This window comes from Fundulus heteroclitus, unplaced genomic scaffold (genome assembly GCF_011125445.2).
Source record: "Fundulus heteroclitus isolate FHET01 unplaced genomic scaffold, MU-UCD_Fhet_4.1 scaffold_46, whole genome shotgun sequence".
Lineage (NCBI taxonomy): Eukaryota > Metazoa > Chordata > Actinopteri > Cyprinodontiformes > Fundulidae > Fundulus > Fundulus heteroclitus.
In genome coordinates, this window is record NW_023396879.1 from 365,616 (window position 1) to 380,564 (window position 14,949).

Genomic DNA, 14,949 nt, shown 5'->3' on the forward strand with positions numbered 1-14,949 from the left:
ACATTTTTAAAGAAGAATGTGTCATTGGGGAGTTTTTAATTTTTTGACCCAGTAAAAAAACTCAGCCGGTGCTGAAAAAGCAGGAAGTTACAGGAACCGCTTCCTGAGGAAGTCGTCTGACGGGTCCACTTTCACTTCGTCATTCAGAACCCAGCGGCAGGCAGAACCAGCCCAGTGTTCACCAGGTTCTGTCCACCCCGGGGTTCTGATGGCGTTGATTTCAGTCGAAAAGGAAAAAACAACCAGAACCTCTCAGAACAAAAGGAGCGGTAACGTGAAATGTGCTGGTGAGGCCGTACTGAGGAGAACACAGAGAATAAATCAGGCTTTCTGCTGGGCTTAATGTGGCTCTTATGACGGGTTTATGGGCCGGCGGTTCTGGTGCGTCTCTGGACTCTGGGCTAAATGGACTGAAACTAGAGACACACAGCCACGGTTTGATGTTTAAACTGCACCCAAACGGTACTTTAAACCCAACAATCTCTGAATATTTCAGTCACTATCTGAGCTGGACATGATGTTGAGAAAAACCAAAGTTCTAAAACTCAGAACTGAGTAAAAACTAAACTTCCTGTGTGGCTTAAAGCTTAAGGAATAAAAAAGTGTGACTTTAGGCTAAAGCGTTTGCTGATTGGCTGTTTTTCAGCGGCTGATCCAGGAGCAGCAGGGTCAGCTCAGTCAGTACGAGAGCGCCGCCGGCCAGTGTGTAGGAGAGCTGCAGCAGGCCCAGAACCAGGTCCGGTCTCTGCAGGCCAACATCAAGGAGAGCGAGGCCCAGAACCAGGTACCGCCAGAACCCGACCGGAGCCCGTTACAGCGGGACCCGGGTGTTCAGGAGCCGTTTCTGTTGTGTCCGCAGAAGCTGCAGCGGCGCCTGGCAGACATGGAGCTGCAGCTGCGCTCGGCCCGGGAGGAGGCCCAGCAGCAGGACCGGAGCGTCCAGAACCTCACAGACAGCCTGAGGTCCAAGGAGGCGGAGGTAAGGAGGTGCATGGCGGTACATGGTGGTGCACGGCGGCGTGGAGGTGCATGGCGGCGTGCATGGCGGCGTGCATGGCGGTGCATGGCGATGCATGGAGGTGCATGGCGGCGTGGAGGTATCCAGAAGAGGGACGGGTTTCTGAGCTGGTTTCTGGTTGCAGGTTGCTGAGCTGTGCCGAGCGATGGAGGAGCAGAACCAGACGCTGGCGTCTCTCAGAGAGCTCGCCGCCCGCAGCCAGGCGCAGCAGCGGCAGGTCGGTGCCGTCCTCCCGTCATCTGAACACGGCGACCCAGAACCTCCCTCTGACCCCCCCCCTCTGCTCGCTCTCCCCCGCAGCTGTCCGGTACCGAGGCGGCTCCGGGTCAGGCCGAGGTCCTGGCTCTGCAGGCCTCTCTGTTCCAGGCTCAGCTGGAGCTGCAGGCCGGCCAGCGGGCCCAGCGGCGGGCGGCCCGTACTCAGGAGGACCAGAACCGAGCCCTGGAGAGGCTGGAGAGAGACCTGCAGGGGGCGCTGCAGCACAGGAGGGAGGCGGAGAGACACAACCAGGTGAAAAGAGGCAGATTTAATCAGGAGTGGTGGTGCAGCTCATAGACATAATATAAGAGTAGACGCTTCATTGGGCGGATTCTGCCTATGCTGCGATGCGTCAGAGCATCCGCCATCTTAAATGTGGCAAATCTGCAGTTACTCAGTCACTTAAACAGTATCAGAGGGACTTTAATCTCTGAATATACTTTGTATTCGTAGTATTTTTGTTTTTGTAATATTACAAGTTTATTTTCGTATCCGTTTAGCTTCATTCTCCTGAATTTATTCTCCTAAAGAATAAAATATTTAACATAATCTAACCTGGTGAAATAATTCTGCAAACTGTGATTATTCTGGAAATGTTCCCTCTTAATTCTCATAGTATCAGGTTTTTCTCATAACATTACCACTTTTGTGTTTTTTTTTATTTACGTTATTGACCTAGGACTTTTTTTCTCATATTAGTAATTTTACCTCTTTAATACTCCCCCAAAAAGTCTGTTCCTAAAGGTTCACCTGTGACACGGTTTTATGAAATAATGAAGACCACAATGTTTAGATTTAACAAATCAATCCTTATATTCATAACACATACACACACACACACACACACACACACACACACATATATATATATATATATATATATATATATATATATATATATATATATATATATATATATATATATATATATAGAAGGCAGATACAAGTAGTGAAATCAGCCAGAATACATTTCCATGCAGCACAGGAATGAGGCATCTTCTCTGATCCACGTTCACAATAACAGAACTCAACTTTTTTCTGCCACATACAATATGGCGGTGACGTTGACGTGTGAACCTGCGCCCTATGACGCGTCTACGTATATATGTCTGTGGTGCAGCTCCCATCAGGCTCTGACAGCTGGTTAGCTGCAGTGTTTGGCTGTTAGCAGCAGGTGGCGCTGCTAGAAAATAAAACATATTTATGCACCAACATAACATGTTTTCCCTGCTTACATTTAAGAGTTATAGAGGCAAAGCTGCTGGCTTTATTGTGCTGAGCAACCTGCTGCGTTATGCGCCACAAGCAGAAATGACAGCTCAGCATTCAGCCTCCTCTTCTCAGCCTTCATCATGTGGTCTTCCTCCTCTGACGTCCAGGAGCTGCAGCTGGCTCTGCAGCAGGCCGCAGCAGCGCTGCAGGAGCAGGAGGCGCAGCTGAGGGCGAGCGAGCATGACAGGCGGAGGGATGAGGAGCAGAGAGAGAGGACCGAGGCAGAGCTGAGGACGCGGCTGCAGACCAAAGAGCGGCTCGTTCAGGTCAGAGGTTTCAAACTACCAACCCAGGCGAGAAATGGGAGGCGCTGAAAGGCCAGCAAGCTTCATCAAGCTTAGCGCTTACAGCTGACAGCAGAACCACGTTCAGCTCTCCTTCACAGCTGGTTCTCCTCAACATGTACAGCTGTGTCTCCGTCTGCTGCAGAAAAACAACTTCAATAAATAAAAAAACGCTGAATATAAAAACAAAATCTGTTAGTCACAGACAAAACCATCACAAGGCGCTGTGCAGAAAACCAACAGCTGTTAAAATGAAGTGGCGACACAATAAAAGGCCAGAGAAAATTAATCTTTAACAATAAAATCTGATGAGTTCTCCACATCTGCGCCCCAGGATTAAAGTCAACCCTCCTATGAATATGAAGTGAAAATCTGCTTTAGACCTCAGGTAGCTTTATTTACACCTGCATAATCGCTCCAGTTTACAAAACTGCACACATGGTGGGAACTATGAATAAAAATATTAACGTTATCACATAAGACTTCATCAATGTGAATGTAAACATTACAGAAAAACTGGATTTAAATGCAGTCCTTTAACTTTTCATACTTTTTACAGTTCTTAGTTCAGCCAATAAAATCCTCAGTGGTTCTTTATTGTAATGTAAGAAAAGTAAAAAGTATAAATTTTCTCTTATTTTAGGATTTTATGGGGTTATTTACTGATTGTCGTTACGTAAAGTTTTGTAGTTAAATGTTAATTTTCTCTTTATTCCATTATTACGTTTAAAGGTTTTCTGATTTTTTTTTCTGTAAAGGCATCAAATATTAAAAAGTACAGCCTTCAAATTTTCACCTAATTCAATATTTTCTCCCATTTCTCTTGAGTTTAGTTGTTTTTATTGGACATTTTCCTCTCAGTCTCCCAGAAACGTGTTGCTAATGAGCTAAAAGCGTCTGTGCACACCTTATTTCCTGCTCCGGTGCATAAACCGGCTCATATTCATATTATATATACATAAACCGGCTCATATTCATATTATATATACATAAACCGGCTCATTTTCATATTACATATACATAAACCGGCTCATATTCATATTACATATACATAAACCGGCTCATATTCATATTATATATACATCAACCGGCTCATATTCATATTATATATACATAAACCGGCTCATATTCATATAATATATACATAAACAGGCTTATATTCGTATTATATATACATAAACCGGCTCATATTCATATTACATATACATAAACCGGCTCATATTCATATAATATATACATAAACCGGCTCATATTCATATTACATATACATAAACCGGCTCATATTCATATAATATATACATAAACCGGCTCATATTCATATTACATATACATAAACCGGCTCATATTCATATTATATATACATAAACCGGCTCATATTCATATAATATATACATAAACCGGCTCATATTCATATTATATATACATAAACCGGCTTATATTCATATTATATATACATAAACCGGCTCATATTCATATTATATATACATAAACCGGCTCATATTCATATTATATACACATAAACCGGCTAATATTCATATTATATATACATAAACCGGCTCATATTCATATTATATATACATAAACCGGCTCATATTCATATTATATATACATAAACCGGCTTATATTCATATTATATATACATAAACCGGCTCATATTCATCCCATGTTGACTCTGCTGTCCTCCAGGAATACAGCGAGATGATGAAGGAACCCGAGGAGAACAGAGACCGCCTCCTGCAGAAGCTTCGCCAGCGGATAACGGAGCGAGACCGGGCGCTGGAGGTGAAGCATGAAACACGGCAGATCAGATAACGGCAGATCATTTAAGTCATTTTATTTCAAATCATCTAGCTTCACCTACAGAGCAGGAAAATGAAATCAGAAATCTTCTTTATTGTCCCTCAGCGGGGAAACTCAGGTGGAGCAGAACCAGAGTTCCCTGTGTGTGGGTGGGTTCTCTCCTGGTACTCCTGCTTCCTCCAGATATTAAAAGTAGAATCCTTACATTCAAAGAATCAGACAACTGATCAGGACAATTTAAAACAAATATCTATAAACTCTGCCTGGATGTTTGTGCATAAAAACAGCAGCAGGCGTCTTTTTGCCTTCCCTGGGCCGGTAGGAGGTGTGGCTTCTGGTGACATGCAGGCAGACAGGATGTTTTTCTGTCTCTCCTCCAGCGAGCCGTAGACGAGAGGTTTGGCTCGGCGGAGGAGAAAGAGGAGGAGGCCCGGCGCCTGCAGCTGCTGCTGCGGCAGAAGGACGTGGATCTGGAGAGGCAGCGCTGCGTCCTGGCCAACAACGAGGAGACCATCGCTGTAAGTGAAAGCTCTCCGCTCACCCGCCGCGTCCCCCCCCCCCCCCCCCCCCCCCCCCCCCACCCACCGTCCGTCTCTTGTCCCAGAGCCTGGAGGCGCTGCTGAGAGGGAAGGCGCTGGAGCTGGAGCAGGTGTCCGACTCCTGGAGGAGCGCCCAGAAGCAGCAGCAGGACGCAGAGGAGCGGCAGGAACAGGTCCTGAGGGAAAGAGACGCCGTCATTGATCAGCTGCAGGCGGCGCTGCTCGACCGCACGCAGGAGGCTCAGGTATGACGACGGGGAAGACGACACCTGAAATTACAGGAATCTGCTCTTTATCAGCGCAAAACATCCTGCTACAGCCCTACAATAGTTCTGGTTCCTGGTCCAGTTCTGGTTCCTGGTCCAGTTCTGGTTCCTGGTCCATTTCTGGTTCCTGGTCCAGTTCTGGTTCCTGGTCCAGTTCTGGTTCCTGGTGCTTAACGCTATTCTGCACCGTTTCCATTCCAGATAAATATTTATCATCAGCTCAGGATAAAGATCTGTGATCATGATGCCCAGACACCCAGACTCAGAAAAATCACAACGATGACCAAACAACGTGGCAGGACCTTAAAAACTGAACATCCAGAGCAGAATAATATTTAAAACACCCAACAGATCCTTCCTCCTTCAGTTTATTCAGCTTGTTGCAGCCAACATCCTTTTTTCTGCTCCTCAAAACTGTTTAATCTGGCATTTTTCACAGATTCCACCAATGAAATAAAAAGGCAACAAAACTCTGTCAAAGAGCCTGCTGGTAAAATCAGCCAAACGATCCCATTTAAACTTGGTTTAAATGATCTGCAGAAGCTGCTATAACCTTGGATCAGAGTTACCAGATGTCCCATTTATTTTGGCTAAAATGAGGCGACCCGTGCTCGACGCTTGTCTTTCGTCTGCAGCCTGCAATTCTGTGCCAATAGATGGCACTCCTAGTCCTTTGTTAACTAGACTTAAAAAAAGAAGTCACCAGCACAGCTTTGCTTCTGATTTGTGATTTTATTTAACAAAACAGGAGCAAAATGTGTCAAATGTGACCAGATATGGATAAAATGTGGATAAAGAAGACCTAAAAGTCTGATTTCATGCTGGTTCTTTGTCAACAAAAGCTTTAAGATAAGAGAAGTTATTCATGCTAACCTGCGATGGGCTCCTTACACTCCTCGGTTTAACTAAGGAGAGGTTTGTTAATTCAAACTAAATTATAATAAAACAAGCTAAGCTAAGGAAAGCTAGACTGGCCTAAGAAAAGCTAAAATTAGGACATAACCTAAATTATGCTAAGCTAATGAAAGTTAAAGATAAGAGAAGCCAAGATAAACTATCCAAAGAAACCCAACAAAGATGATTTTATAGTTTCAGCTAATTTAATGGGAACATTTTGTGTCATTGTGACAACATCCTGCTAACAAAGAGCTTAATTTACCAATTTAGCTGTCTGGACGTCAGCAGCTAACGATAGCTTAGCCTAATTTTACACAGTTTAGTCTCTCTTATCTAAGGGAAGGAAAACAAAACAAAGTTAAGGAAACTTTGCAGAATGAAGCTAACAGAATATGCTTTAATCAAGTGTTTTTTTGATCCACTTCCTAATTAACAGTTTTTTTCCTGTTTCAGATTAACTGCAGTAAAATTATTGGTGTTTCTGAGGTTTTTAGCTCGTAAAGGGGACATGAATCTTATTTCAGTTGATCCCTAAAATCCTTTATTCTGCCAAACTTTACATTTTAAACTTTAAAGTGCTTAAATCTGTTGATTTCATGAGATTAATTACATTTATGGAAACATTTCTCTGTGTGCGGCAGGATCTGCGCTGCTCCCTGCTTCCTCAGGTCCATTCTGCTCCAGGCCAGGTTCTGGAGGAGCTGAAGGTCCGCCTCCAGCTCAAAGACCGCCTCTTCCAGGCGGTGATGTCCGACCGGACCCGGCTGGCCCAGGAGCACCAGGACCAGGTCCAGGATCTGCTCCGAGCCGTCGGCGCCAGGGACCGGTACATCCAGGTAGGGCAGAGGAGCGGGTCAGAGACGGTTCACCGGGTTTCCAGGCTGACGGCTGTCCGCTCTCCCTGCAGGACTCAGCCGGCCGACTCGCCGAGGTTCTGACCGAGCAGACGGCCAGAGTCCAGGCGCTGCGCCGGCAGCTGAGCTCGGCTCACGGGTCCCAGCCGGACCCGGCTCCAGAGTTGGCCTTGGAGGCGCAGGCTTTACGAGAGGAGCTGCGTTTGGCGCTGATGAGGGAGAAGGAGAGCCAGCAGGACCGGAGGAGCCAGGCGGGCCGACTGGACCGGCTGAGCCGGAGTCTGGATGCCAAGGACGAGCTCATCCGGGTCAGTGAGAGAGAACCGGTTCCCCGTCGCTGGGCCGATGCTCCGGGTTGGAGCTGCGAGGCCGTGTGTTCACCTTCCCCTGGTTTGTTCCTGCAGGACCTCCACAGGCAGATGGCGGCTCCATCGGACCTCCCTCTGGTAGAGAGGCTCACCCAGGAGGTCCAGGAGCTGAGGGAGGTTCTGGTCCGGCAGGGCGCTGCTGAATCTGGAGGTGGGCATCAGGGTCTGTAGTTCCCTCTGAGGCGCCAGGGGGCGCCAGAGCAGCCGGGTCCGGATGATCGACCTAACGTCTGCTGGTTCCGGGTCAAACCACTAACCCCTGACCCGGTTCTGACTCGCTGCCGGTGTCGGCCACTAGAACCAGAAACGTCTGATTTTAGATGAACGATGTGAAAAAAGAGTTTAACGTCATTTAACTCGTTAGCGTCTGGAACCGGAGGATAAACGGAGACGGAGAAATTCAGATTTTAACTTTGCTTCATGTGTTTATTATTATTATTATTATTATTATTATTATTATTATTATTATTATTATTATTATTATTATTATTATTATTATTATTATTATTATTATCTGAGGACACCCATTGTGGAAACTTCATAGATAAAAAATTTTTTTATTACATTTATTGTATTTTTGCTGAACTGTTTGCTGCTTAATTCATATAAAATATAACAATTTAGCTTAATTGTTGCTGCAGCCTCACTAATCTGTTTAAATGTGTTTTTTTAAGGTTAATAAGAATAAAATGTTTGATCTTGTGACTTTTTTGCTGGACTAACCGCATGTTGAGACTTTCTGAGTTTGTTTTTGGGGAAATAAGACGCTACGCTCTTTTTTTCTTTGCTTTATTTATTCTCTGCCTGAATCTAACGAGCGGCACACAGGAGAACCGGAGAACCTGGCGTGCGTCTGACTGGGACGGCGCCGCGGTCCTCTCTAACCTTCCTAACGTGTGTTGAAGCACCTCTTAACAATTAATAAAGCTGCAGATTGCTGTGAATCTAAAGGATTTGCTGTTTTGCGTGTTTACACCAGATTCCTCCTCACCAACACACAGTAGCAGAAGCACAGAGAAACTTCCCTCTTAATAATTACACACCTATGCTAATAAATTCACTTTAACAGACAATGACACATCAGGCTTTGCTCCTTTTCTAGAATAAAGGTGATAAACTGAGGGCACAACAGTGAATATTATGCAGGTTTGCTCTGCTAAAATAGCTAATATAAATATATTCTTCATAAATGAAGCTTGCAGGCAGCAGTTAGTTTACAGATATTATGCTGCGTTTCTCCACTGATGCAGATGCATAAATAACCGCTGAGCTTAAACATGAAGTTATTAATAAATGTGAAGCCACAGAGTTTCCTCACATCCATTTATCTTCATTATTGTTCCTCAGCCCACGACTCCCTGGGGACGGCTTCACTGCAGAGAACACATTTCATTAGGAAGCGTGTTGCAATGACAATAAAGTTATTATTATTATTATTATTAGAAAAACCCACCTGTTGCAAAGTGCTCAGCTGTCTGAAGATGTTTCTGCAACCTTCTCCAAGCCCCATTAGGTCAGATCAGGGGTCTGAAAATAAGGACCACTGGTCTGGCCTCGCACAGATTTAACAGCAGGCTTCAGGGAACCTGCAACTGCTGCAGGTCTCAGAATGTTTTATGTGGCAGATGTCCAGAAAGCTCCAACACATGAAGCCCATAAAGGTTCTGAGGGTTCTGAAGGTTCTAAGGGCCCAGCCGGAGCAGAACCAGCAGCCTCTGTCAGACACGGACGCTTCTCATGTTCTCCAGTGTGGCGCTCGGATCAGACAGGAAGCCGCAGCGGCGGACGTGGCCGGTTGTTTCACCTGCGTCTGTTCTGCTTCCTGCAGGGCGGAGCTGCCAGGACGAAGACGAGGCAGAGGAAGAGCTGAGGAGCGAGTTCCTGGAGAGCGTTGCTGATGAAGAGTCCGGTTCCCAGGTAGCTTCGTCTTTTAACCACCAACCTTTCCTCAGAAGGTAGAAAATGATTAGCTGGGAAAGTTTCTGATGTGAGGCGACAGCTGCAGGCTGAAACAAGGACATCAGCATAATTCAGTTGTTTTAATCCAGAAAAAGTCATTTTAATGCAGATTGTGACGCTCCCATCCTCCTCCTGCGCCTAAGAGCGTCTGGCCTGGAGGAAGCAAAGCGCCCTGCCAGCAGCTCCTAACGGTCTAACGGTGCCGGGGGTTTGGTTCTGGTTTCCTCTCATCATCCACCGTTAGGGCCCTGCCTGCACTGCAGCTGCTCCCTCCTCTTCCTCAGTCAGGCCTTAGGAAGCTTTTTCTCTGGCCTGGGAGGGAAAGGCCGTCACCATGAAAGCAGCTTTACCAGGAGCTCTGCTACCATGATGGCGCCTGATACCATCTCAGTGCAAAAATAAAACTAAAAATAAGAACAATTTTCTTAAAATGAGAGTATTTTTCTTTGATGTGAGCAGATAAACAAGATTATTTGCCAATGGAATAAGATTTTTACACTTAAAATAGGAACAATTCATCTCCACCATCTTATTTCAAGTGCAGTATATCTAATTATGTTATTTTAGGGGTCAAAATACTCATTCTATTGGCAGATAATCTTATTTATCTGCTCAAATCAAGGAGAACTGCATTCATTTTAAGAAAATTTCACTTATTTTTAGTTTTGCAGGGCACAGGGCCAGCCTGCAGGAGCGGTTTACTGCCTGCAGGCTGGATGCTGCGTTGCCATGACGCCGCCTCAGGCCCAGGTCACAGCCTGGGTGGTGGACGTGTTTCCGTCCCATGGAGGACGCTCTGGTCCTGCTGTGGCACACAGACGCAGTGAGATGTTGTTCCCTGACAGGATCTGCAGCGGGACGGCGAGGGTCTGATGGAGGTCAAGCAGCTGGTGGAGCACAAGCGGGTGCTGGAGAGAGAGCTGGGGGAGCTGAAGGGGCAGCTGGAGAAAGCCGGCTTCTCCTCGCTGTCTCAGATGAGGTGAGATGAAGGAACGCTGAGATCTACAGAACCTTCAGAGCTGCTTCATATCCTCCTCTCCTCCTACAGGAGAGCTCTGCTCAGCCTGCGCTCCGAGAACCAAGACCTGAAGCTTGAGCTGGCTGAGAGGAGGACGGCCGAGGAGCCGGACACCGGGCTGGAGGAAGAGGAGGAAGAGGAGGAGCTGGATGTGACTGTGGAGGAGGAAGAGGAAAGCTCTGAGATGTGGGAGGCTTGGGATGGAGAGCTGACTCCGTCTGAAGTTAGGATCCAGAGGATGGAGACGCCGCCGCATCTTCTCAGCAGCTCCTCCCAGGTAGGACCCACCTCTGGTCCTACCTTAGTGCCCTTTGGCCTTAGGCAGCAGAACCAGCCTTCAGAGGTAGAAACATGGAGGTTTAACAGTTTAGACACAAACACACTTTAAGTTTAGATTGTTTTCAAATCTGTAAAATAGAAAGTTTTGGTTTAAACTCTCGTCCTCCACGCCTCCAGAGTTTATTCAGCTAAATGTTTTATTGATGCTGAAATAAAAGAGTTACATGAAAGGTGACCAGGTGTTTCTGGGTGAGCGCAGGACGCCGCCCCGTCCCCCGCCCCGTCCCCCGCGGCCTGTGAGAAGACGGAGCGTCTGCGGCTGAGGAGCAGGGACCTGCAGGAGAGGCTGATGGTGTCTGAGGCCACGGTGCAGGCTCAGGCCGAGCAGCTGAAGGACTACAGGGAGCTGCTGAGTGAGTCCATACACCTGTACATGCACCTGTCCATGCACCTGTCCATGCACCTGTCCATACACCTGTCCATACACCTGTCCATGCACCTGTCCATGCACCTGTCCATACACCTGTCCATGCACCTGTCCATACACCTGTCCATGCACCTGTCCATGCACCTGTCCATACACCTGTCCATGCACCTGTCCATACACCTGTCCATACACCTGTCCATGCGCCTGTCCATGCACCTGTCCACACGCACTGAGTGAACCGTTGTCTCCCCGCAGCAGAAGCAGCGGTGCAGCAGGACAGCAAGCAGATCCAGGTGGACCTGCAGGACTTGGGCTACGAGACCTGCGGCCGCAGCGAGAACGAGGCGGAGAGGGAGGAAGCCAGCAGCCCAGGTACACCTGGGGACACCTGAGGACACCTGGGTGTGGACAGGATTTCAGCCCCAGATGTTAAGCGTTAAAAATAACAACCCTTTCTAGACTTTTTTAATCTTCTCTTAGGAAGCAGTCCTAGCTGCAGCAGCTCATGCAGTACCCCCCAACCCACAGTAGAGGGCAGCATGTGTGGCCTGGAGCGGTTTTAGAGGCCAAATGCCTCTAAAAGTGTATTTTTATTATAAATGAGCAGCATAATCAACCTGTAAAGATGTAATAACCCAACTAGCAGCTTAAAAGTTAGCTAAGGCTCCCAGCTAAAGTCTCGTCTGTTCTGGTTCTGCTTAGCTTCACTGAAGCAGGAGGAAACCCAGAGTTTACTTTAGAACATAAACATGAGCCTGTGTTAGAGATGTGGGAGACAGATGAGCTTTGTCTCTGGCCCGTCTGGTCCAGGATGGTTCTGGTTCTGATGACCTCCTGCTGCGTGTTGCAGAGTTCGATGACCTGGAGATGTGCACGTCTCTGGACTGCGGCGCCCAGTGGTGGCCCGCCGGCAGCAGCGGCTCCACCAGAGCCGACGCCTCGTCCCTCCAGCGCCTGGTGGAGGACCTGCGCTCCCAGCTGACCCGCTCCCAGAGGGTGATCCGTGGGCTGCAGGCCCGCCTCCGCTCCCCCCCCGCCTCCGCCGACCCGCCCAAGCTCAACTGGACTCAGCCGGCCTCGCTGAGCGGGACCGAGGACGACGAGGGCTGGCAGTCGTCTGATGGAGGAGCGCCGGCTTCCCAGCGGCTCCAGGACAAGGAGCTCCAGCAGCTGACATGCAGAGTGGACGCTCTGGAGGACCAGCTGAGGACAGGAGACACCAAGAAGGACGAGGGACGCTCTGCAAGCTGGCCGGGGTTAGTAGGTCCATGAGATCCATGAGATCCACCAGACATCAGGAGGTTAGAGCTCAGTGGCTCTGAAACAGGCAGGAATCAGGGTAAAATAAAGATAACAGCAGATTATTTACAGGATAAAAACAGAAAATAAAACAGGACATCAGATAAAACCTGATAAAAAAACATAATTAAACCAGAAAATCAGGAAGAACTCAGGAATAAAGTCAGCGTTAAAATAAAGTTCACAGGATAAGATCACGAAAAACCATAAAGAGTCAAAAGGAAGTTTAGATAATCTGGATGAGGAGCAAGAATAAAATCAGATTAGAACCCAGAACCCACAGACTGACCCAGAACCTACAGACTGACCCAGAACCTACAGACTGAACCAGAACCCACAGACTGACCCAGAACCCACAGACTGACCCAGAACCCGCTGACTGACCCAGAACCTGCAGACTGACCCAGAACCCTGCAGACTGAACCAGAACCTGCGGACTGAACCAGAACCTGCAGACTGACCCAGAACCCGCAGACTGACCCAGAACCTGCAGACTGAACCAGAACCTGTAGACTGAACCAGAACCTGCGGACTGACCCAGAACCCACAGACTGAACCAGAACCTGCACACTGACCCAGAACCTGCAGACTGACCCAGAACCCGCAGACTGAACCAGAACCTGCAGACTGACCCAGAACCCACAGACTGAACCAGAACCTGCGGACTGACCCAGAACCTATAGACTGAACCAGAACCTGCAGACTGACCCAGAACCTGCACACTGACCCAGAACCTGCAGACTGACCCAGAACCCGCAGACTGAACCAGAACCTGCGGACTGACCCAGAACCCGCAGACTGAACCAGAACCTGCGGACTGACCCAGAACCCACAGACTGAACCAGAACCCGCAGACTGACCCAGAACCTACAGACTGAACCCACAGACTGACCCAGAACCTACGGACTGAACCAGAACCTACAGACTGAACCAGAACCCTGCAGACAGAACCAGCAGACTGACCCAGAACCCACAGACTGAACCAGAACCCTGCAGACTGACCCAGAACCAACAGACTGACCCAGAACCCACAGACTGACCCAGAACCTACAGACTGACCCAGAACCCACAGACTGAACCAGAACCTGCAGACTGAACCAGAACCTACAGACTGACCCATAACCTGCAGACTGACCCAGAACCTACAGACTGACCCATAACCTGCAGACTGACCCAGAACCCACAGACTGACCCAGAACCAACAGACTGAACCAGAACCTACAGACTGACCCACAGACTGACCCAGAACCTACGGACTGAACCAGAACCTACAGACTGAACCAGAACCCTGCAGACAGAACCAGCAGACTGACCCAGAACCCACAGACTGACCCAGAACCCACAGACTGAACCAGAACCTGCAGACTGAACCAGAACCCTGCAGACTGAACCAGAACCCACAGACTGAACCAGAACCCTGCAGACTGACCCAGAACCAACAGACTGACCCAGAACCCACAGACTGACCCAGAACCTACAGACTGACCCAGAACCCGCAGACTGAACCAGAACCTACAGACTGACCCAGAACCCGCAGACTGAACCAGAACCCGCAGACTGAACCAGAACCTGCAGACTGAACCAGAACCTACAGACTGACCCAGAACCCACAGACTGACCCAGAACCCCGCAGACAGAACCCACAGACTGACCCAGAACCAGCAGACTGACCCAGAACCCGCAGACTGAACCAGAACCCACAGACTGAACCAGAACCCACAGACTGACCCAGAACCAGCAGACTGACCCAGAACCCGCAGACTGAACCAGAACCTGCAGACTGACCCAGAACCCTGCAGACTGAACCAGAACCCACAGACAGAACCAGAACCCGCAGACTGACCCAGAACCCACACACTGAACCAGAACCTACAGACTGACCCAGAACCCACACACTGAACCAGAACCCTGCAGACTGACCCAGAACCTGCAGACTGAACCAGAACCCACAGACTGAACCAGAACCGGCTCTCTTGCAGGAAGTTTGACTCTCTGATCCGGGCCCAGGCCCGGGAGCTGTCCCTGCTGCGCCAGCGGCTCCGTGAGGGCGGGGCCGTCTGCCGCCTGCTCTCGCAGCACCTGGGCGACTCCACCAAGGCCTTCGAGGAGCTGCTGAGGGCCAACGACGTCGACTACTACATGGGGCAGAGCTTCAGGGAGCAGCTGGCTCAGAGCGGCGCTCTGGCCCAGCGGGTCAGCGCCAGCATCGGTGGACGTGAGTACCTGTGGATCCCTGAGGAGCGCAGAGCTTTATGGGTAACGAGCTTAACGACTGTGTTTGTTGACCAACAGGAGATCAGGCCGAGGATCCAGAGGAGAAGACGGAGCTGCTCGCCATCCGGTCAGAGCTCCTCCTGTGTGTCTGTCTGTGTTAGAGTGTCTGCTGGGGAATCGATGCTCTGCAGTGGAAA

The 14,949-nt window shown here is 48.6% G+C and overlaps 1 protein-coding gene across 10 annotated transcripts in view; it reads left to right on the top strand.

Annotated features, from left to right (window-relative positions):
* The window catches only part of LOC105920055 (phosphodiesterase 4D interacting protein), an 83,970-nt gene that overhangs the window by 53,240 nt on the left and 15,781 nt on the right, over positions 1–14,949 (top strand). For 8 of the 10 annotated variants that reach the window (XM_036131816.1, XM_036131815.1, XM_036131817.1 and 5 more), the window contains 19 exons: positions 647–784; positions 860–979; positions 1,143–1,235; positions 1,319–1,528; positions 2,656–2,814; positions 4,519–4,614; positions 5,013–5,150; positions 5,237–5,416; positions 6,976–7,170; positions 7,242–7,496; positions 7,593–7,707; positions 9,385–9,473; positions 10,361–10,494; positions 10,564–10,810; positions 11,072–11,225; positions 11,495–11,611; positions 12,090–12,495; positions 14,518–14,753; positions 14,831–14,879. In XM_036131816.1, coding sequence (XP_035987709.1) covers positions 647–784; positions 860–979; positions 1,143–1,235; positions 1,319–1,528; positions 2,656–2,814; positions 4,519–4,614; positions 5,013–5,150; positions 5,237–5,416; positions 6,976–7,170; positions 7,242–7,496; positions 7,593–7,707; positions 9,385–9,473; positions 10,361–10,494; positions 10,564–10,810; positions 11,072–11,225; positions 11,495–11,611; positions 12,090–12,495; positions 14,518–14,753; positions 14,831–14,879 — 3,131 coding nt within the window. The remainder of the gene's footprint in view (positions 1–646; positions 785–859; positions 980–1,142; positions 1,236–1,318; positions 1,529–2,655; positions 2,815–4,518; positions 4,615–5,012; positions 5,151–5,236; positions 5,417–6,975; positions 7,171–7,241; positions 7,497–7,592; positions 7,708–9,384; positions 9,474–10,360; positions 10,495–10,563; positions 10,811–11,071; positions 11,226–11,494; positions 11,612–12,089; positions 12,496–14,517; positions 14,754–14,830; positions 14,880–14,949) is intronic. The other 2 variants (XM_036131812.1, XM_036131811.1) reach the window with 2 other exon arrangements.